General features: G+C 48.3%; 1 protein-coding gene across 4 annotated transcripts in view; it reads left to right on the top strand.

Annotated features, from left to right (window-relative positions):
- Positions 1–21372, top strand: part of LOC117364690 — a 195761-nt gene that overhangs the window by 18018 nt on the left and 156371 nt on the right. For 3 of the 4 annotated variants that reach the window (XM_033954171.1, XM_033954172.1, XM_033954169.1), the window contains exon 2: positions 16541–16568. The exons of the other annotated variant lie outside the window; for it this stretch is intronic. In XM_033954171.1, coding sequence (XP_033810062.1) covers positions 16541–16568 — 28 coding nt within the window. The remainder of the gene's footprint in view (positions 1–16540; positions 16569–21372) is intronic. 4 annotated transcript variants of the gene reach the window in all.

The raw sequence follows: 21372 nt of genomic DNA, 5'->3' as shown, positions 1-21372 counted from the left end.
GGTTCAAACAGCAACTGCAATAAAATACCCACAGATTGTGCCCAAGTCCAAACAGTCAAACCACCCCAGATGTAGGGTTACCCAGGAGCTTAATGAAGTCTGCTGCTGCCTCCGGGGATTGGAAAGACTTCCAAACTCCATTGTGCTGGATCCTCAGTAAGGCCGGATAGTTGAACTGAAACCGGTGCTTAAGCTCCGATAGCTGAGCACATAGAGGGTAGTAGGGCTTCCTCCGTTCTTGTAAGGCCAATGAAAAATCTTGACTAATACGGATCAAAGTTCCATTGTATTTCAACTCATTCCGCTTAGCCCGGTATTGCTGTAACAGCTCCACTTTATGTCTAAAATTCAGGAGCTTTAGGATTACTACCCGGGGCCGTGTTTCCAGGCCAGGTCGAGGGCCCAAACGATGTGCCCGCTCCAGGCGCAGGGGCCCCACTGAGGGTGATAGAGGCAGTTCATCCCGCAGCCAGCCTTCCAGGACATCCAGCAGCTGCCGATCCGCAATTGTTTCTGGAATTCCCATCAAACGCAGGTTGGATCGGCGCGAGCGGTTCTCCAAGTCGTCAAGTTTTTCCGCTTGTGAGCGTACCTGGGCCTGCAGCGTGCTCAAGTCTGCATTTCTGGTGTCAGAGGAGTCTTCTAGAGTCGAGACCCGCTGTTCCAACTCCGTGGTGCGAGCCGCTGCTGCAGCCAGTAGCGTTTCGATGTTGGAAATTTGAGCCGATAGCGATTCCATTTTTGAGGCCAGGACTTGCGCGACCGCCTCTTTAATGTCGCCCAGCGCTGCATCTGTAAGGTGAGTAACCGGAGTTGCTGGGCTCGCCGCCATCTTGGCCTCAACAGGCCGCGCTCGTTCGCGTTCTTTTCTTGCAGATTTAGCCTGCATGGAGTTCTGCGACCTTGTGAGGTATTTGTCCATATAAGTATAGCGTCTCAAAATGTCGCCGCACCGGTGCTTGGGGGAGAATTCGTCCCGCGGCGCTAAGAAATATTCAGGGCAGCCCCGGAGCGAGTAAGGAAACGTCCTCACTCGATCATGGCATCACGTGACCTCCCGTCCCCAGGTGTGAACTCAAAATTCTGAAACGGGTCATCCACGTCTTGTTTTATCATCAACTGTGGTCCGTGTCCCGGTGCTTCGCAGGTGAAGACTGAGCAGAAATATTCATTTAGTAGTTCTGCTTTTTCTGAATCCGCCACCGTGTAGTTTCCGTCCGGTTGTCTAAGGCATACTATACCGTCTGTGTTCCTTTTCCTATCACTGATATACTAAAGAAGGATTTGTCCCCTTTTTTAATGTTCTTTGCCAGAGTTTCTTCCACTCGAAGTTTGGCCTCCCTAACTGCTGTTTTGACTGCTGCAGATCTGGTCTTATATTCTACTTTAGTTTCTCTTCTCTGCGTACGTTTGTAGGAAAGAAATGCTTTTTTCTTCTCCTTAATGAGGTGCGAGATCTCTTCAGTGAACCATTGGGGTTTGTTGTTTCTTTGTCGTTTATCTACTGATTTTGTGTAGCGATTAGTTGCTTCGTGTATGGATGATTTCAGGTACGACCACATAGTTTCCACATTGTCGGTCTCTGCTTGGTCCTGCAGCGTCTGATGAACGAAATCTCCCATGCGTGCGAAGTCGGTGCCCCGGAATTGGAGCACCTTTGTTTTTGTAATTGATTTAGGGGATCCTTTCCCAAGGTTGAACCATACCATGTTATGGTTGCTGGAGGCTAGCGTATCTCCTACCGAGACCTCTGAGACGCTTTCCCCGTTGGTGAGTACCAGGTCTAGGATCGCCTGGGCTCTAGTGGGCTCCGTTACCATCTGTCTGAGATGTACTCCTTTTATGGAGGTCAAAAGCCTCCTGCTGCTGCTAGTTGTTGCTGAAAATGTGTTCCAGTCTGCATCAGGTATGTTGAAGTCCCCTAGCAGTACAGTGTCACCCCGTAGAGTTATATTCTCTATGTCTTCAATTAATTCTGCGTCCATGTCTTCCGGTTGTCTTGGAGGTCTGTATACCACTCCAAGATACAGGCATTTTTTGCCACCTCTTGCCAGGTTTACCCAGAGGGATTCCCCGGTATACTTGACATTAGTAATCCTGGTGGTTTTGATGTCCTCTTTTATGTATAGTGCTACCCCTCCACCTAACCTGCCCTCTCTGTCCTGACGAAGTAAATTGTACCCCGGTATAGCCATATCCCACCCATGTGCGTCCGTGAACCAAGTCTCGGATATTGCCACCACGTCCAGGTTGGCATCCCTTATTTCAGTTTCCAGTTCTAGAATTTTATTGCCTAAACTGTGTGCATTAACATACATGGCCCTCCACACTTTGTGTTTGCTGAGTCCCTGTAAGGCTATTCCTGACTGAGTCTGTGTGGCTCCTAGAGAACTGTTTGCATATTGGGTCCTTACCTCGGAAACAGAGTGTCGACTCGTCCCATCAGGATAGTTCCTTTCCACACCAGTATATGAGTAGGTCCCCTCCCCCAACTTACCTAGTTTAAAGCCCTGCGAAGCAGGCGGGCTAGTCGGTGTCCGAAGTCGTTCTTACCTCTGCTGGTCAAATGGAGTCTGTCTGGTCCCTGTAGTCCCTGCAGCGCCTCTCTATGATCCAGGAATCCGAAGTTCATATCTCGACACCATCCTTGTAGCCATTCGTTCGTTCTCCGGATGCATTCATCTCTGGCTCTTCCCTTGCCTCTAACTGGGAGGATTGATGAGAAGACTACCTGCGCACTTGACTGCTTCAGCCTCTCACCCAAGGCTCCGAAGTCTCTGGTGATGGTCTCTGGGGTGTTCCTGGCAGTGTCATTCGTACCTATATGGATAAGAAGCATAGGAAAATGGTCATGAGGTGTAAGTAGTTTACCCAGGCTGGTGGTGACGTCCCGTATTTTGGCTCCAGGCAGACAGCAAACCTCTCTTGAGTGAGCATCCGGTCTGCAGATTGGTCCCTCGGTGCCCCTCAGCATGGAGTCCCCAATGACTATAACTCTGCGCTTCTTCCGTTGTGGAGGGGAAAGTCGGTCAGCAGATGGGGTTGCATGTTGGGCCTGCTCCTGTTCTTCGAGTTCTTCGTGCTGGGCCTGCTCCTGTACCTTGTCGGCGGCTTCTTCCTGAAGAATCTGGAATCTATTCTTCAGGACGAGTTGAGGGGTTGATGTAGGGTTGGCCTGTTGGGAAGAAAAAGAAGAGGATGAAGAGATTGAAAAAAGGGGGGGGGGGGATCTTCTATGTTTACCTGTGGAAGAGGTCACCAACTGCCAGGTGTCATTGCCGCCAGCCATTTCCTGTATCCCAAATGTTGGCTTCAAAGCTGATGATTAGGGTGTCTCGAGAATGGACTTGTCGTGGGTCTGCTCTGTAATTTGGGACAACTCCTGAACGACTCCGTCGATGTAAGCTTCATCCTCTCAGATGCTTCTCAGGCGAACCACCTCCTCCCTGAGGCTCCACAGTTCCTGCATGAGGGCTCCATCCAGCTGAGCAGCCTCCTCTGTCTGCGTGGAGACTGTAGTGTAGTGCCCGGGGGTGGATTCGGTCTGCACGGAGACCTCTGTCCACCGTCCTGAGTCCTCCTCCCTTTGTACGCCGTCCGTGATCTCTTCCAGGGTCCCCATGGTGGCTGGAATGCTGGATTTGATTGTAGCCTTGGCGCTTCTAGTCCTCCCTGCCATTTCCAAGTTGCAAATTAGATCTGCCTGTCAGTAATTAGAAAAAGAAAAGAGAGTTAGAAAAATCCTACTGAGAGCTAGTGCGAGATTATGAAAGATTTGGGTGTCTGAGAGAATACGAAGTTAGGAGCTGAGGGTATCTGAAAGGGTTGGCTGAGTGTGAGTGTGAGTTAGCTCTGCGTGCAGTTATCTGAAAGAAAAGAGAGAGAAGAGAAGAATGACAACAGAAGAAAAAAGTGTTTTTATTTATTTATTTATTTAATTATTTTTAGTTAGAAGTTTAGGATTCGCTGCTGGGCTGCCTGGGCTCCTTCCAAGGCTCCTACGCAAAGGCGATCTCGCTAAGGCGAGGGAATTTAGCGGCAAACCAAGACTCAAGGGTGGTCAGAAGGCGGGAGTCGGGTACAGATTCAGGGAAGCCGATCAACCTCAGGTTGTCACGCCGCGATCGGTTCTCCAGATCTTCAATTTTCTCAGCTTGTTGATGGAGTTGCTCCTTTAGGGTGAGGAGGTCAGCCGCCGACGATGTATGTGAGTCCTCTACCTGAGACACCCGCGCCTCCAGTTCTCCCGTGCGCCGAGTTGTTTCGGCAAGCAAGGTCTCCATGGCTGTGAGCTGCCCCGACAAGCCCTCAAAACGAGAATCCAGCGCTCGAACCACTGATGCGGACAAAGCCTCAATATGAGGCCGAGAGAGGCAACGTGGGTCCCAACTCCGCAGTCACCGCCGCCATCTTGGCATCGAGCTTGGGGGGCCGCATGTCTCTTTCTTTTTCTTTGCGTGTAGATCGACCGCTCATCTCTGGGCTGGAGTGGTGGACAAACTTGTCCATGCACAAATCCTATCCCCGATGCTTGAAAAACTGTGTGCTAACAGACTAGGGTAGGCGGGGAGGATCACGGGGCCCAGGAGCTCGAGCAAGACGTGACTCACTCGGCTCAGCACATCACGTGACCTCCTGAAGGGATTATTTATATTTATTAAGTCTTTTTCTCCCACCCATGGTAAGTATGTAAAATCTCTTATACCTTCTCTCCCATTTAACATTGCTTGTTCTACCTGGGATATCCAATTTCTAAGTGAACCATCTCCAACTGGATGGCTGCTTTTATCTCTTTCTGTTATTCTCAGGCTGGACTGCATCTAAAGAGTTGAGTCACAGCCCACAAAGTCAGAGCCATGGCGGCTTCAGTAGCTTTCCTCAGATCCTCTCCTATTGAGGAAATTTGCAATTATATTTTCACCTCTCATTATTGTCTGGATGGTTTCTCTAGACAGGATGGCCATTTTGGCCAGGCAGTGTTACAAAATTTATTCTCTTGAATTGCCAACACTCCCATTCTGGTTAGCTTGGAGGTCACCCACATGTGAGAATAGGCTGCCTGCTTGTCCTGGGATAAAGCACAGTTACTTACCATAACAGGTGTTATCCAGGGACAGCAGGCAACTATTCTCACAATCCACCCACCTCCCCTGGTTGGCTTCTCTGCTAGCTATCTGAACTGAGGAGATGCGCCCTGTGCTGGGCGGGAAGGCACTTGCACATGTGCGGTGCGGCAGACTCGAAACTTCTGAGTTTCTTCAAGCAAGTCTGATTGTGAGGCTGTCCGCATCCGGGCTCCGTGGATGACGTCACCCATATGTGAGAATAGCTGCCTGCTGTCCCTGGATAACACTTGTTACGGTAAGTAACTGTGCTTTTTGGCCCCATCTGTCCGGCATCTGTCCCCTCCCCTTCTGTCCCTATCCTGTGCTCTCCTCCGTGTTCCCCTCCATTCTCCTGCTTCCATCATCCCTCTGTCAGAATCACTCCTTTTCAATCAATGTCCCTTTGTGGAGCTGTCCTTTTATACCCCTATCTCAATTAAGAACATAAGAATAGCCTTACTGGGTCAGACCAATGGTTCATCATGCCCAGTAGCCTGTTCTCACGGTGGCCAATCCAGGTCACCAGTACCTGGCCAAAACCCAAGGAATAGCAATATTTCATGCTATTGATACAGGGCAGGCAGTGGCTTCATGTCTTTCTCAATAACAGACTATGGACTTTTCCTACAGGAACTTGTCCAAACCTTTCTTAAAACCAGCTTCGCTATCCGCTCTCACCACAACCTCTGGCAATGTGTTCCAGAGCTTAACTATTCTCTGAGTGAAAAAAAATTTCCTCCTATTGGTTTTAAAAGTATTTCCCTGTAACTTCATCGAGTGTCCCCTAGTCTTTGTAATTTTTGATGGAGTGAAAAATCGATCCACTTGTACCCATTCTACTCCACTCAGGATTTTGTAGACTTCAATCATATCTCCCCTCAGCTGTCTCTTTTCCAAGCTGTCTCTTTTCCAAGCATTTGATAGCGTCCCTCATCGAAGATTACTGAACAAGCTGAAATCGATGGGATTAGGAGACATTCTAACTACATGGGTTGGGGATTGGCTGAGCGGTAGACTTCAGAAGGTGGTGGTAAACGGTACCCCATCCAAAGCATCGGACGTGATCAGTGGAGTGCCGCAGGGATCGGTCCTGGATCCGATTCTATTCAATTTATTCATAAGAGATATGACTAAAGGACTTAGAGGAAGGGTATCACTGTTCGCCGACGATGCCAAACTTTGTAACATAGTAGGCAGTGGCTTATCACCTGATAATATGACACACGACCTACTGCTGCTGGAACAATGGTCAAAAACTTGGCAGCTAGGCTTCAATGCTAAAAAATGCAAGATAATGCACTTGGGCAGGAGAAACCCACGGAGAACTTATGTAATATATGGTGAGACCTTGGTTAGAACTACGGCGGAACGCGATCTAGGAGTAATCATTAGCGAGGATATGAAGGTTGCCAATCAAGTGGAGAAGGCTTCCTCCAGGGCAAGACAAATGATGGGGTGTATCCGTAGAGGTTTCGTCAGCAGGAGACCTGAGGTTATGATGCCGTTGTACAGAGCCATGGTGAGGCCTCACTTGGAGTACTGTGTTCAGTTTTGGAGCCCACACTACCGAAAGGACGTGCTGAGGTTCGAGTTGGTTCAGCGAACGGCCACCAGGATGGTCATGGGGCTCAAGGATCTCACGTATGAAGAAAGACTAAAGAAGTTGCGGCTGTACTCACTTGAGGAAAGAAGAGAACGGGGAGATATGATTGAAACGTATAAGTACATCACGGGACGCATCGAGTCAGAAGATGATATCTTCTGGCTCATGGGACCCTCAACCACCAGAGGGCATACGCTGAAAATCAGGGGAGGGAAGTTTCATGGCGATCCCAGGAAGTACTTCTTCACCGAAAGAGTGGTGGATCATTGGAACAGACTCCCACCCCAGGTGATAAAGGCCAGTAGCGTAACGGATTTTATGTTTAAATATGTTTATTGAGTTTTAAAATAAACAGAAAGAACAGTATACATCCTTTTCAAACTCTAATCTTCCCCCCTCCCTCCTCTAGCGTAACGGATTTTAAGAAAAAATGGGATACTCACGTGGGATCTTTAAGGGAGTAAATTCAGGGGGGGGGATACTTGGAATGGGCAGACTTGGAGGGCTATAGCCCTTTTCTGCCGCTTTTTCTATGTTTCTATGTAAGTGCCCTAACTGTTTTAGTCTTTCCTCATACGAGAGGAGTTCTATCCCCTTTATCATCCTGGTCGCTCTTTGAACCTTTTCTAGCACCACTATAACTTTCTTGAGATAAGGAGACCAGAACTGAACGCAATACTCCAGGTAAGATCGCACCATGGAGCGATACAGGGGCATTATAACATTCTTAGTCTTGTTAACAATCCCTTTTTAATAATTCCTAGCATTCTGTTTGCTTTTTTGGCCGCCACCACACATTGGGCGGAAGGTTTCATCGTATTGTCTACGAAGATACCCAGATCCTTTTCTTGGGCACTAATCCGCAAGGTAGACCCTAGCATCCGGTAACTGTGATTATCCCAGGACAAGCAGGCAGCATATTCTTGACTGATGGGTGACGGCACCGACGGAGCCCTGGTACGGACAATTTTAGAGTGATTGCACTCTAAGAACTTGGAAAGTTCTGGTAGGCCGCACCGCGCACGCGCGAGTGCCTTCCCACCCGACAGAGGCGCGCGGTCCCCAGTTTTTTAATTTCCGCGGAGCTAAGAAGACGCGTTTCTCTCAACGGCCGTTGTGAGAAAATCTTTTTGATTCTTCCCGCTCGCGTAAACTCTTGAAGGAAATATTGTTTCCTTCCTTTTTTCTTTATTTTCTTTTCTTTAAAAAAAAAAAAAAACATTTGTTTTTTTCTTCTTTTTTCGAATTCGCCCCGGCGGGGCCTTTTGCCACCATCGAAGCCTCGGCCTTCGATTTGGCTGAAGCCGTTTTTACATTCATGACCCCTCAACCCGGGTTTAAGAAGTGGCAGCGGTGTGCACGACCAATTTCACTCACTGACCCACATAATTGGTGTCTACAGTGTCTTGGTCCCGACCATCGAGCGTCTACCTGCACCCGCTGTGCGACTTTAAAAAAGCGAACTCTGAAAAATCGTCAAATCCAGCAGAGATTGCTTTTTGGTGCCGAAATGTCTGACTCTACGACATCGGCACCGATATCGGCTCCGGCACAGTCGGCACCCACCTCATCGACGCCACGCGATACCGCGTCGGCGTCGACTCCTTCAGGTAAGCCGGCTAAGAAGCCTTCCCCGTTGGAGCGTCCTCCGGTCTCGGTGGCAGCGAGCCCAATCCTGCCGACTTCGAGGCGCCCACGGAAGCGCTCCGCCCCAATAGAGGTGAGCCCCTCGACATCGGGTTCCTCATCCTTGGGGCGTAGAGCAGCACCGCAGGTATCGCAGAAGAAAAAGGCGGTACCGATGCCTTCACTCGAAGAGCGTATAGCTGCTGTTCTGCAAGTGCAGCTTAAGGAACAGTTGCAACACCTTCTTCCTTCACTCTTGGCACCGAGCCTTCCGGTCCCGGTCCGGTCTGAGCCACCGGTACCGACAGTGGAACGCCCTATTTTATCGGCTTCCACTTTGTCGGTACCGGTACAATCTGCTTCCTCGGTCTCCAAGCCGGTTCTTGCACCGGAGCCGAGAGCTCACCATCAAGCTGTACAGACTTCGGCTCCGGTGCATCCAGTGACATCTCCCGGTACCGAGTCGATCAGGTCAGGGAAATCGCTTCGCAAATCTCGTCACCTAGAACCCTCCACACCAGAATCTCGGGACCAGAGTTTTCAAGTTCGAGATCCTGATTTGTGGGGTGATTCAGAGGATCCTCTTCTTTCTGAAGGGGAATGCTCTTCTGGTGACGAGGACCCTTCTGCTTTGGGACCTTCCTCTAGACCAGATGTGTCCTCTTTTTCTTCCTTTTTGAAGGAGATGTGTGATTCTCTCTCCATCCCCTTGGAGGCTGAGTCAAAGAAATCCAAAGCTTTTCTAGATGCACTGGATTTTGACCAGCCTCCAAAGGAATACCTTAAGTTACCTCTCCATGACATCTTGAGAGAGACCTTTTATAAAAATTTAGAATCTCCTTTAACTGTACCTGGAGCTCCCCGCAAGTTGGACTCTTTGTATAAAGTCATTCCCATTCCTGGGTTTGACAAACCCCAACTACCTCATGAGTCCCTTTTAGTTGAGTCCACACTCAAAAAGTCTAAGGGGGCTAGTGTGTATGCTTCAGTCCCTCCTGGCAGAGAGGGTAAATCCATGGACAAATTTGGAAAAAGGCTGTACCAGAATGCGATGTTGGCCAACCGGTCAGGAAATTACGCATTTCATTTCTCATTTTATCTAAAGCAGCTTATACAAAATCTGACTGTTTTCGAGAGATATCTCCCCGACTGGAAAAAAATCTGCTTTTCACCAAAATTGTTCCTCCCTTTTGCAGCTTCGTAAGTTCATGGTCAGATCAATTTATGACACTTTTGAACTGACCTCCAGAGCCACAGCTATGTCAGTAGCCATGCGACGGCTGGCCTGGCTTCGAGTTTCCGAACTCGATGTCAATCATCAGGACCGGCTAGCCAACGCACCTTGTTTGAGGGATGAGCTGTTTGGAGATTCCATGGATTCCACTACTCAAAAGCTCTCGGCTCATGAAACTCGGTGGGACACTCTTCTTAAAACTAAGAAAGCAACTCCACCTACCAGGCCTTTTCGTCAACACTCGGCCTACCAACGAAGATTTGTGGCCCGTCCTCTGCCACAGACTACACAACAGCCTAGACGTCAGAGACAACAAAGACCAGCTGCTAGACAGACTCAGCAACAGCAGCAGGTGAAACCTCCTCCTTCACAAAAACCTACTCAACCCTTTTGACTTGGTTCTCCAGAACATAGCCAGTCTCGTTCCTTCTATCCAACTTCCACAGCCTATAGGGGGACGCCTTACTTACTTCATCAGCCGTTGGGAATTCATCATGTCGGATCAGTGGGTCCTCAACATCATCCGACACGGCTACTCTCTCAACTTTCAGACACTCCCTCCTCAAAGTCAACCAAGAGAGTCTGCTTTCAACACTCCTCAGTCTTCCCTTCTTCTCCAAGAGGTTCAATCTCTGCTCCTTTTGAACGCCATAGAGGAAGTTCCTTTAGACCAAAAAGGACAGGGATTCTACTCCCGTTACTTTCTAGTACCCAAAAAAACAGGAGATCTCAGACCCATTTTAGATCTTCGCGATCTCAACAAATGCTTGCTCACAGAGAAATTCAAAATGCTTTCTCTGGCCACTCTTTACCCTCTTCTCAGTCACGGCGACTGGCTATGTTCCCTCGATCTCAAAGAAGCATACACTCACATACCGGTAAACCCGGCCTTCAGACAGTATCTCTGCTTCATGATCAATCATTGTCATTACCAATACAAAGTGCTACCCTTCGGTCTAGCCTCATCTCCAAGGGTGTTCACAATATTGATTGTAGTGGCTGCATTTCTACGTTCCCACCATCTTCAGGTGTTTCCTTATCTGGACGATTGGTTAATCAAAGCCGATTCTTCTCAAACAGTCTCTCAAGCCACCAACCAAACTATCCTGTTTCTCCGACTTCTGGGGTTCGAGATCAATCTACCCAAATCTCATCTCATCCCCACTCAGAGACTTCAGTTCATTGGAGCAATACTGGACACAGTCCTCATGAGAGCTTTTCTACCATCCAATTGTCTTCACACTCTCCAGTATCTGTGTCAGCAGGTGCTTCCTCAACGCTCCATCTCTGCCAGACAAATGATGGTACTCTTGGGTCACATGGCCTCCACAGTTCATGTCACTCCCCTTGCACGTCTCCACCTGCGCACTCCACAATGGACCTTGGCTACCCAGTGGTCCCAAGCGACGGATCCTTGCTCACGACACATATCTGTGACATCATCGCTTCGTCAATCTCTGCAATGGTGGTTGATATCCTCAAATCTATCCAGAGGTCTTTTGTTTCATTTACCTCCTCATCAACTGATCATCACCACCGACGCCTCCCCTTATGCCTGGGGAGCACATTTGGACAAGTTCCAAACTCAAGGTCTTTGGACACCTCAGGAAATGAAGCACCACATCAATTTTCTAGAACTCAGAGCGATGTTTTATGCCCTCAAGGCTTTCCAACATCTTCTCTTCCCTCAAGTCCTCCTGCTTTGCACAGACAATCAAGTTGCGATGTACTACATCAACAAGCAGGGTGGAACAGGATCTCGCCTCTTGTGCCAGGAGGCCCAAAAGATTTGGTCTTGGGCCACTTCTCGCCAATTATTCCTGAAAGCGATTTACATTCAGGGAGAGCAGAATTCTTTAGCGGACAAGCTCAGCAGAATTCTCCAGCCTCACGAGTGGACACTCGATCCTTTAACTCTACAGTCCATCTTCGCTCAATGGGGTACTCCTCAGATAGACCTCTTTGCAGCTCCTCACAATCACCAGCTGCCCCTATTCTGCTCCAGACTCTACTCTCCTCACCGTCTGACAGCGGATGCATTTCTCCTCGACTGGTCCAATCTGTTCCTGTATGCTTTCCCTCCTCTGCCTCTCATGTTGAGAACCTTGTTCAAGCTCAAGAGGGAACGAGCCACCATGATTCTGATTGCTCCGAGGTGGCCCAGGCAACATTGGTTCTCCCTTCTACTTCAACTCAGTTCCAGGGAACCTTTTCTTCTTCCACTGTTTCCTTCTCTGCTTTCACAGCACCAGGAGACCCTTCTGCATCCCAACCTCCAGTCTCTGCACCTGACAGCTTGGTATCTCTCGGGCTGACTTCTCATGATACTCTTTTGTCTCAGCCCGTTCGTTCCATTCTAGATGCCTCCAGGAAACCAGCCACTCTGCAATGTTACCATCAGAAGTGGACAAGATTTTCTTCCTGGTGTCTTCTTCACCATCTTGATCCCACTTCCCTGGCAGTGGAGACATTGTTGGATTATTTGCTTTCTTTGTCTGACTCTGGTCTTAAGTCTTCTTCTATCAGAGTCCATCTCAGTGCCATTGCTGCCTTCCATGAGCCGGTTCATGGAAAACTTCTCTCAGCTCATCCCCTGGTGTCCAGGTTCATGCGGGGTCTTTTCAATGTGAAACCACCTATTAAAGCCCCTCCTGTTATCTGTGATCTCAATGTGGTTCTTTCCGCCTTAATGAAGCCTCCATTTGAACCTTTGGCTACCACTCCTTTCAAATTTCTCACTTGGAAGGTACTTTTCCTTATTGCTCTTACCTCTGCCAGGAGGGTCAGTGAGCTACATGCACTAGTTGCAGATCCACCTTTTACGGTCTTTCATCATGACAAGGTGGTTCTGCGTACACATCCAAAGTTTCTCCCTAAGGTTGTCTCTGAATTCCATCTCAACCAATCCATTGTTCTGCCTGTCTTCTTTCCGAAACCTCACTCTCATTCTGGGGAACAGGCTCTGCATACTTTGGATTGTAAGAGGGCTCTAGCTTACTATCTAGAGCGTACGAAACCCCACAGATCAGTTCCCCAACTCTTTCTGTCCTTTAATCCGAATAAATTGGGACGTCCTGTTTCTAAGCGTACGTTGTCTAATTGGCTGGCAGTGTGCATTTCATTCTGTTATGCTCAGACCGGACTGACACTGGAAGGTTCTGTCACGGCCCATAGAGTCAGAGCAATGGCAGCTTCTGTAGCTTTCCTCCGTTCCACTCCTATTGAGGAAATCTGCAAGGCTGCTACTTGGTCCTCAGTTCATACTTTTACATCTCATTATTGTCTGGATGCATTCTCCAGACGGGATGGACACTTCGGCCAATCTGTTTTGCAAAATTTGTTTTCCTAATGGCCAACCTTCCCTCCATCCCTCTTTTTGTTAGCTTGGAGGTCACCCATCAGTCAAGAATATGCTGCCTGCTTGTCCTGGGATAAAGCACAGTTACTTACCGTAACAGGTGTTATCCAGGGACAGCAGGCAGATATTCTTGCGTCCCTCCCACCTCCCCGGGTTGGCTTCTTAGCTGGCTTATCCTAACTGGGGACCGCGCGCCTCTGTCGGGCGGGAAGGCACTCGCGCGTGCGCGGTGCGGCCTACCAGAACTTTCCAAGTTCTTAGAGTGCAATCACTCTAAAATTGTCCGTACCGGGGCTCCGTCGGTGCCGTCACCCATCAGTCAAGAATATCTGCCTGCTGTCCCTGGATAACACCTGTTACGGTAAGTAACTGTGCTTTCAGGTTATTCTTCCCATTGTGCATCACTTTGCATTTGTCCACATTAAATTTCATCTGCCATTTCGATGCCCAGTCTTCCAATTTCCTAAGGTCTGCCTGCAATTTTTCACAATCCACATGCGTTTTAACAACTTTGAACAATTTATTGTCATCTGCAAATTTAATCACCTCACTTCTCGTTCCAATTTCCAGATCATTTATAAATAAGTTAAATAGCACCGGTCATAGTACAGACTCCTGCTGCACTCCACTGTTTACTCTCCTCCATAGAGAAAAATTACCATTTAACCCTACCCTCTGTTTTCTATCCAAAAACCAATTCCTAATCCACAACTGAACTTTGCCACCAATCTCTCTCCCCATCAAGCATTCTTCTCCTTGCCTGTCCCTCTCTGTGACCAGCATTACTTCAGTGTCCCTCTATTTATACTCAGTCCTCATCTAGAATCTCTTCTCTATGTTCTTGGTCGTGTTGGATCTTCCACTCCTGAGCCAGCATCTCTCCTTTACCCCATCGTCTTCATCTCTCACTCATCCCTCTCTCTTATCCCTGTACTCCCCACCCCCAGCCATCATCTCTCTCATTCCTGTACATCCCAGCAAGCCGTACAACCCCTCAGTCAGCATCTCATCCCTGTACCCCCCCAGCCAGCTGTATCCCCCCCAGTCAGCATGTCATCCCTGTACTCCCCACCCCCAACCAGCATCTCTCTAATCCCTGTCTCCTAGCCAACATTTCTTACACTCTTTCCTAGCACCCCATCACTCCCCAGCCAGCTTCTCCTACTGTCTCTCCATGAAGCGATGCCGATTTCACTGGCAACCTGCTACCGGCTCTGCAGCTTTCCCTCCAGCCCATACTGCAGCTAAATACATTGCACACTCAGCCTCCCACTCTAGACTGCACGTGGCCCCGTCGATGACCAATCAGCAGCCATACTGTCCTGCTGCTGAACCGGTCTTGTCATAAATGAATTTCCATTGGCTAGCTGGGGCATAATGGACTAATCACAAATGGCCTCAGAGTTCCTAAGATCATTTGTGATTGGCACGTTGTGCTACAGCAGAATCAATGTAAAAAAATACCCGCCCAAAATAGCCCATTATTGAAAACAAATAGACTCAAAACCCGCCACCTATCCAAGCCCTTTATTTCCTGCCGAAGGGCTTAAAAAATAGCCCAATTGGGCGGGAAAATCGCCCAATTGGCAACACTGGCCAGCAGCATCTCTAGCTTGCTGCTCGCATTGGCCTCGGCTCTCCCTCTGACATCACTTCCTGGTCGTGTGACCAGGAAGTAACATCAGAGGGAGAGCTGAGGCTGGCAGCAGGTTGGAGCTTCTGCTCATATGAGGAAAACTCCTTTCCACTCCATGCTTCTTCTTACCCCTTCCCTGCCTAGTGTGCGCACACCTTCCTTTCCCCCCATACCTCTAGCTAAGAGCTGGCGACCACACCAAGACGACGCCCAAGGCAGTCCTCTCCCCCCGCCCCCACTACACCACTGGTTACACATAACCAGATGGTGCACTCATCTAAAGCAGTGTCACACAAAATTCAGTGCCCCGGCCGGAAGGCACCCAGAAGTGAGTTGACATCAACACAATGATGTCATGGGCATGTGTGATGTCATCACATTTTTAAAATATTCTTTATTTATAATTTTAATAATTGACAATAATTACAAGTCAATAAGCAAACATAATGTAAATTGAACTTAAATCAAATTTCCAAACAACTTAAGGGATATCAACCTATACAACGCATTATTAGTCCACAATTTTGGAGACGAAGCTGAAGAATAAACTGAAATAAGGCAACCAAGAAACTAAGTATAAGACAAACTAAAGAGACGATCTGACTGCTCTTGAACAAATCTTTTAGAGCTACGATGTCATCGCGTTGATGTCCGCTCATGTATGGAGGCCCATTTGGCTGCGACTCGCTTCGGTGGAAGGATCTGGGAGATGCAAGGATCTGGGAGGTGCAAGGAGAGGAGGAGAAATGCAAGCCAGGAGGAGGGTCATCTGTGCTGGCTGATTTCCTATAGGACGTGCCTCTCGCTGTGATAGTCAGCCAGTGTGTTGCGGCACACCTGAAATCTCAGGCGGCACACAGTTTGCGATACACTGTCCTAGAGAGTGTTATATTGACCCAAACAATGCCCTTACCTCACAAACCAACAGGGTGCCCCTTGCTTGATTTGTAGACCCACATACTGCCCTCACCCCCACAGAGAATATCCAGTCTTAGCCTAGCTAGGGTTACCATATGTCCAGGAAAACTCGGACATGTCCTCTTTTTAGACTTTTTTTTAATGTGGAGTCTGTCCAGGTTTAGACAGTTCTCCCAACTCCCACACCTACCTCCTCCCCAGCCGCTGTAATTCAGTCTTTGGACTGCCAGCAGCAGCAAAGAGGTGAGCCTGTTCCTGCTGGCCTGCCCCAGAAGCCGCCTCTTTGCATGTCCCGCCTACATGGGAACAGGAAGTTGCTGCAGAGAGGTGACTTCGGGGATAGGCTGGCAGCAGCAGACCACCTTGTTGCTGCTGCTGGCTGTACAAAGATTAGATTACAGCGGCTGGTAGGTGGGGGAGTCGGGGGCTAGATAGGTTGTGAAGGGAAGCAGCATCAGAGGTCAGAAGAGGGAGGGAAAGGAAGGGGGCTAGAGGTCGGAAAAGGAAGGAAGGAGGGGCTGGAGAAACAGCATGGAGGGAGGGTGGATGGAGGGAGGTTGGAGAAACAATATGGAGGGAGGAAGGACTGAAGAAGCAATATGAAAAGGAGAGAATGCTGGAGAAAAGTAGGGTAGTGCTGAATGGCCGTGGAGATACAGAAACAGCAGTAGAGGAGATTGGAAGGAGAAAGAGTGGGGCACCTGCAAGGGATGGGGGGAGTGGTGGTTGGAAAGAGACAGAAAGAATGAAGCTTGCACAGGAGAGAAGGATTGGAAGGAGTGAGAGAGAGAAAAGCACCTGTGGGGAAGGAAAGAGAGAGGGAGAGAGAGAATAAAAAGCTCTAAAAGGGTATATAGGATAGGAAGGGGTACCAAGGAAGTGAGTTGAAGGTAGGCAGGGCTGTGGGTAAAATGTGGATGAGGCTCTGGGTGGAGTGTGGGTAGAATCATGTATCCTTTTTGTTTTGTCTTCACAAATATGGTAACCCTAACCTTAGCTGAGTGTATGTTCATGTACCTTTCTAAATTCATACTTCTACTAATTATTATTATTTTTATAGGACTACTGGATGGACACATTATATACAGGTACTTGCTCTGTCCTTAGTGGACTCACAATCTAAATTTTTGTGACTTGTCCAGAGTCACAAGGAATTGCAGTGGGAATTTAATTCAGTTCAAAAATATAACTAGGATAAAGAGAGATTAATCTTAATACTCCCAAAAATACCTCTCTTATTAAACTCTCAATTCTTCTTATATATAGAAACAGTGGTGAATGCTTTCTGATTAAACTTATCTCTGGTGATTAAAACAGAGGTGCCTGGTGCACCTCAACCCAGCAACCATAGTAAAGGTTCACTTTATTAAAAGGGCAACACGATACATGAGATGTGGATCAAATTATTTGGATGCATTTGATCCACATCTTTTGTATAGTGTTGCTCTTTTAGCTGCTGGCTTGTGGTTAGTGCTGCTTTTCTGTTTTGATTTGATCATAGAGATACACAATATGTCATAAACCTCCCTTTTCTTGGAATGAGTAAGAATCTTGGAATAAAGTGCCTGATTTTAGAGATGAGGTTAGATTTTTTCAATTGAATTTGCTTGTAAGGGAAACTTGATCTCTGCCAATATGCTGAAATGGAGGGGTATAATCAAAACTTTAAAACGTCCAAAAACCTGCCTAAGTCAGCACTTGGACGTCCTAATAGCAGGGACGTCCAAGTGCTGATAATCAAAACTAACTTTCTGGATGTGCAGCAGCACTTCTGAGCTGCTGTGCATCCAGAGTTCAAAGGGGCGTGTTGGGAGGTGTGTTATGGGCAGGAATTGGGTGGGTTTAAACTTGGACGTACTGCAGCGATATAATCAAAGCTTTCCTAGAGGGATCTTGGACGCTGGCAATTAGACCTGTTTTAGTTGTGTCTATGCACCCCAAAGATGACCGCTAGAGGGATTAAGGCATGATCCCCTATTACTCCCCCCGTGGTCAATGACCCCGTTCCACCACCCAGAGATAGGATCAGCTGAGCTGTGGAGCCCTACACCCCTCCCCCCGACATCCCCCAACATTTCTGCTGCCCCCTCCAAATCACTCAACACTACTCGTCATCATGGAACACCTCACCATTACCCGACACCCCCGTACCTTGTGCTGCAAAATCGGCAGGAGGGAAGCCACTCCCTCCTGCCTACAGGGCTGTGTGCTGAGAATGATGGGCCTTCTCCTTCCCATTGCATCTTGGGATGCAGTGGGAGGGGCCTAAGGCCCTGATTGACTCAAAATCCCCATTTTGAGATGCAGCGACCAATATTCAAGTTTCAGCCTATTACTGAATTAAAGAGAGGCGTGGCAGTCTGACTAAATTTTTGCTGCTTATGAATTGGCTGCCTCAGAGGAGACAATAATATTTTTATGTCTTTTTGAAGAGTTTACCACATTACTTAAGGAGTCTTTTGTGTGGAGTCTTTTGTGTGGAGTGTGGAGTCTTTTGCCCCTTTGATTAGTCAAACTACTGGTCAGTCTTCCGCTTGCAAATATTAGCAACTGATGTGTTGGAGGAGAGTTTCTTTTTGTCGGCTGTTTACTTATCATGTTTCCCATTCTTGGATCTAAAAGGCACAATAGGAGGTGGAGACATAGGAACCAAGTTTTCAAAATAATTGGGTGTGCTAAACCCAATGGAAATTAGTCTTCCATGAACACAGAGCTGACTCCTATGAGTGGAGGGCTGGTAGAGAGAGCGTTCCATTAAGAAGGTCTTGTGCTCCAAAGCCTTCAGCCATAAGGTGCAAGATTGAAGCTTGCTTCACAGCCATTTTGTAGTTGACAAAGGTGTTGTTCATGAGCTTTTTTGCAGGCACAGAGAAAGACTGAGGTACTCCAAAACACGCTGATCAGCCCCCCCGGAAGGAGCGCAGAGTGGTAGTCATTGGGGACTCCATGCTGCGAGGAACCGAGGGTCCAATTTGCAGACCAGATTTGCAGTCAAAGGAGGTCTGCTGTCTCCCTGGAGCCAGGATTCGTGACGTCACCACCTGTCTCAATAAACTACTAAAACCTAATGACCATTTCCCTATGCTTCTTATCCATGTAGATACGAACGACACTGCAAGGAACACCTCAGAGAACATACCCGATGACTTCAGAGCCCTGGGTAGGAAGCTGAAGCAAACAGGTGCACAGGTGGTCTTCTCATCCATCCTCCCAGTTAGAGACAGAGGAAGAGCCAGGGAAGAACGCATCCAACGTACCAACGAGTGGCTTCGCAACTGGTGCATAGAGATGAACTTTGGATTCCTAGACCATGGAAAGGCACTCCAGGGACTGCAGGGACCGGACGGACTTCACCTGACCAGAAGAGGTAAAAACGTACTTGGCCACCGTCTAGCCCGCCTACTTCGCAGGGCTTTAAACTAGGTAAGTTGGGGGAGGGTATCCACTCACATTCCAGAGCAGTAAGGAATCATCCTGTGGAGGCGAGACACAACCGCTCTTCTGAGCCCAAGGTAAGCACCCATAATACGCATGACAGCCCTAGCAAACACAAGGGATGGAGGGCCATGTATGTCAATGCACACAGTTTAGGCAATAAAATTCTGCAATTGGAGACCGAGATAGTGAATGCCGACCTAGATGTGGTGGCGATATCCGAGACCTGGTTCACGGACTCTCATGGGTGGGATATGGCTATACCGGGTTACAGTTTACTTCGTCGAGACAGAGAGGGCAGGTTAGGCGGAGGGGTAGCGCTATACATTAAAGAAGGCATCAAAACCACCAGAATCACGGACGTTAAATACACCGGAGAATCCCTCTGGGTGAACCTGGCCAGAGGGAGAGAGAAATGCCTGTATCTTGGTGTAGTATATAGAACTCCAAGACAACCGGAAGACAAAGACACGGAACTAATCGAAGACATAGAAAATATCGCTCTACGGGGGGACGTTGTACTAATGGGAGACTTCAATATGCCGGATGTAGACTGGAGCACACCTTCAGCAACAACCAGCGGCAGCAAGAGGCTATTGGCCTCCATAAGGGGAGCACGCCTCAATCAAATGGTAATGGAGCCCACCAGGGCCCAAACGATCCTTGACCTAGTACTCACCAATGGGGAAAGCATCTCAGAAGTCTTCGTGGGAGATAAGCTAGCCTCCAGCGATCATAACATGGTATGGTTCCACCTGAGGAAAGGTTTCCATAGATCAAACACTAAAACAAAGGTACTCAACTTCCGAGGAACAGACTTTGCACGCATGGGAGTTTTCGTCCATCAGGCACTCCAGGACCAAACTAAGACAGGGAATGTGGAGGATATGTGGTCATCCCTGAAATCTGTCATACATGAGGCAACCGGCCGTTACATAAAATCATCACATAAACGGCGAAGAAAAGACAAACCCCAGTGGTTCACCACAGAGATCTCACGTCTCGTTAAGGAGAAGAAAAATGCATTTGCTTCCTTCAAACGCACGGGGAAAAGCGAAGATCAACTGCTACACAGGATCAAGTCCACAGAGGTTAAAACGGCAGTCAGGGAGGCCAAACTTCGAGTGGAAGAAACTCTAGCAAACAACATTAAGAAAGGGGACAAATCCTTCTTCCGGTATATCAGTGACAGGAAAAAAAACACAGACGGGATAGTACGCCTGAGAAAAACGGACGGGAATTACGCGGAATCGGATCCCGAAAAGGCTGAACTACTGAATGAATACTTCTGCTCGGTCTTCACCTGCGAGGCGCCAGGGTCCGGCCCTCAATTGAAGCCACAGTCAAACACAAAAGACCCGTTTCGGAATTTTAAATTCACACCCAGCGAGGTTTACTTTGAGCTAACAAAACTCAAGTTGGACAAAGCAATGGAACCGGACAATCTACACCCCAGAGTGCTCATGGAGATAGGTGATGTCCTTGCAGAACCGTTGGCTGAGCTATTCAATCTCTCACTGAGTACAGGGACAGTCCCCTTGGACTGGAAAACAGCTAACGTCGTTCCTCTGCACAAAAAGGGTTGCAGGACAGAGGCTGCAAATTACAGACCGGTGAGTCTGACGTCGATAGTATGCAAACTTATGGAAACACTGATCAAACGCCATTGGACACGGTCTTGGACGAAGGGAATCTACGGGACCCCAATCAACATGGATTCATCAAGGGTAGGTCCTGCCAATCAAACCTCATCAGCTTCTTTGACTGGGTAACAAAAAGACTGGATGAAGGAGATTCACTGGACATAGTGTACCTAGACTTCAGTAAAGCTTTTGACAGCGTCCCACATCGCAGACTGTTAAACAAGATGAAATCGATGGGGTTAGGAGAGACTCTAACGGCATGGGTCAATGATTGGCTGAGTGGCAGACTTCAGAGGGTGATGGTTAACGGTACTTTCTCTGAGACATCGGAGGTGACCAGCGGGGTGCCGCAGGGCTCGGTCTTGGGTCCGCTCCTCTTCAACATATTCATAGGAGATCTGACTCAAGGGCTTCAAGGTAAAGTAACATTATTCACCGACGACGCCAAACTATGTAATATGGTAAGCGAGAGCAATTTACAAGATAGCATGGCGCAGGACCTGCGTACATTGGAATGCTGGTCCTCAACCTGGCAGCTGGGCTTCAATGCTGGGAAGTGTAAGGTCATGCACCTAGGTAGCAGAAACCCGTGCAGAACTTATACCTTAAACGGGGAGACCTTGACCAGGACTTCAGCGGAACGAGATTTAGGAGTAATCATTAGTACAGACATGAAATCTGCCAATCAGGTGGAGAAGGCTTCCTCTAGGGCAAGGCAGATGCTGGGTTGCATCCGTAGAAGTTTCGTCAGCAGAAAGCCTGCTGTCATAATGCCACTGTACAGGACCATGGTGAGACCTCATCTGGAATACTG

The sequence above is a fragment of the Geotrypetes seraphini genome, chromosome 8, assembly GCF_902459505.1.
Source record: "Geotrypetes seraphini chromosome 8, aGeoSer1.1, whole genome shotgun sequence".
Classification (NCBI taxonomy): domain Eukaryota; kingdom Metazoa; phylum Chordata; class Amphibia; order Gymnophiona; family Dermophiidae; genus Geotrypetes; species Geotrypetes seraphini.
Note: the sequence above shows the minus strand (reverse complement) of the source record. Positions and strands in the feature narration are given on the sequence as shown.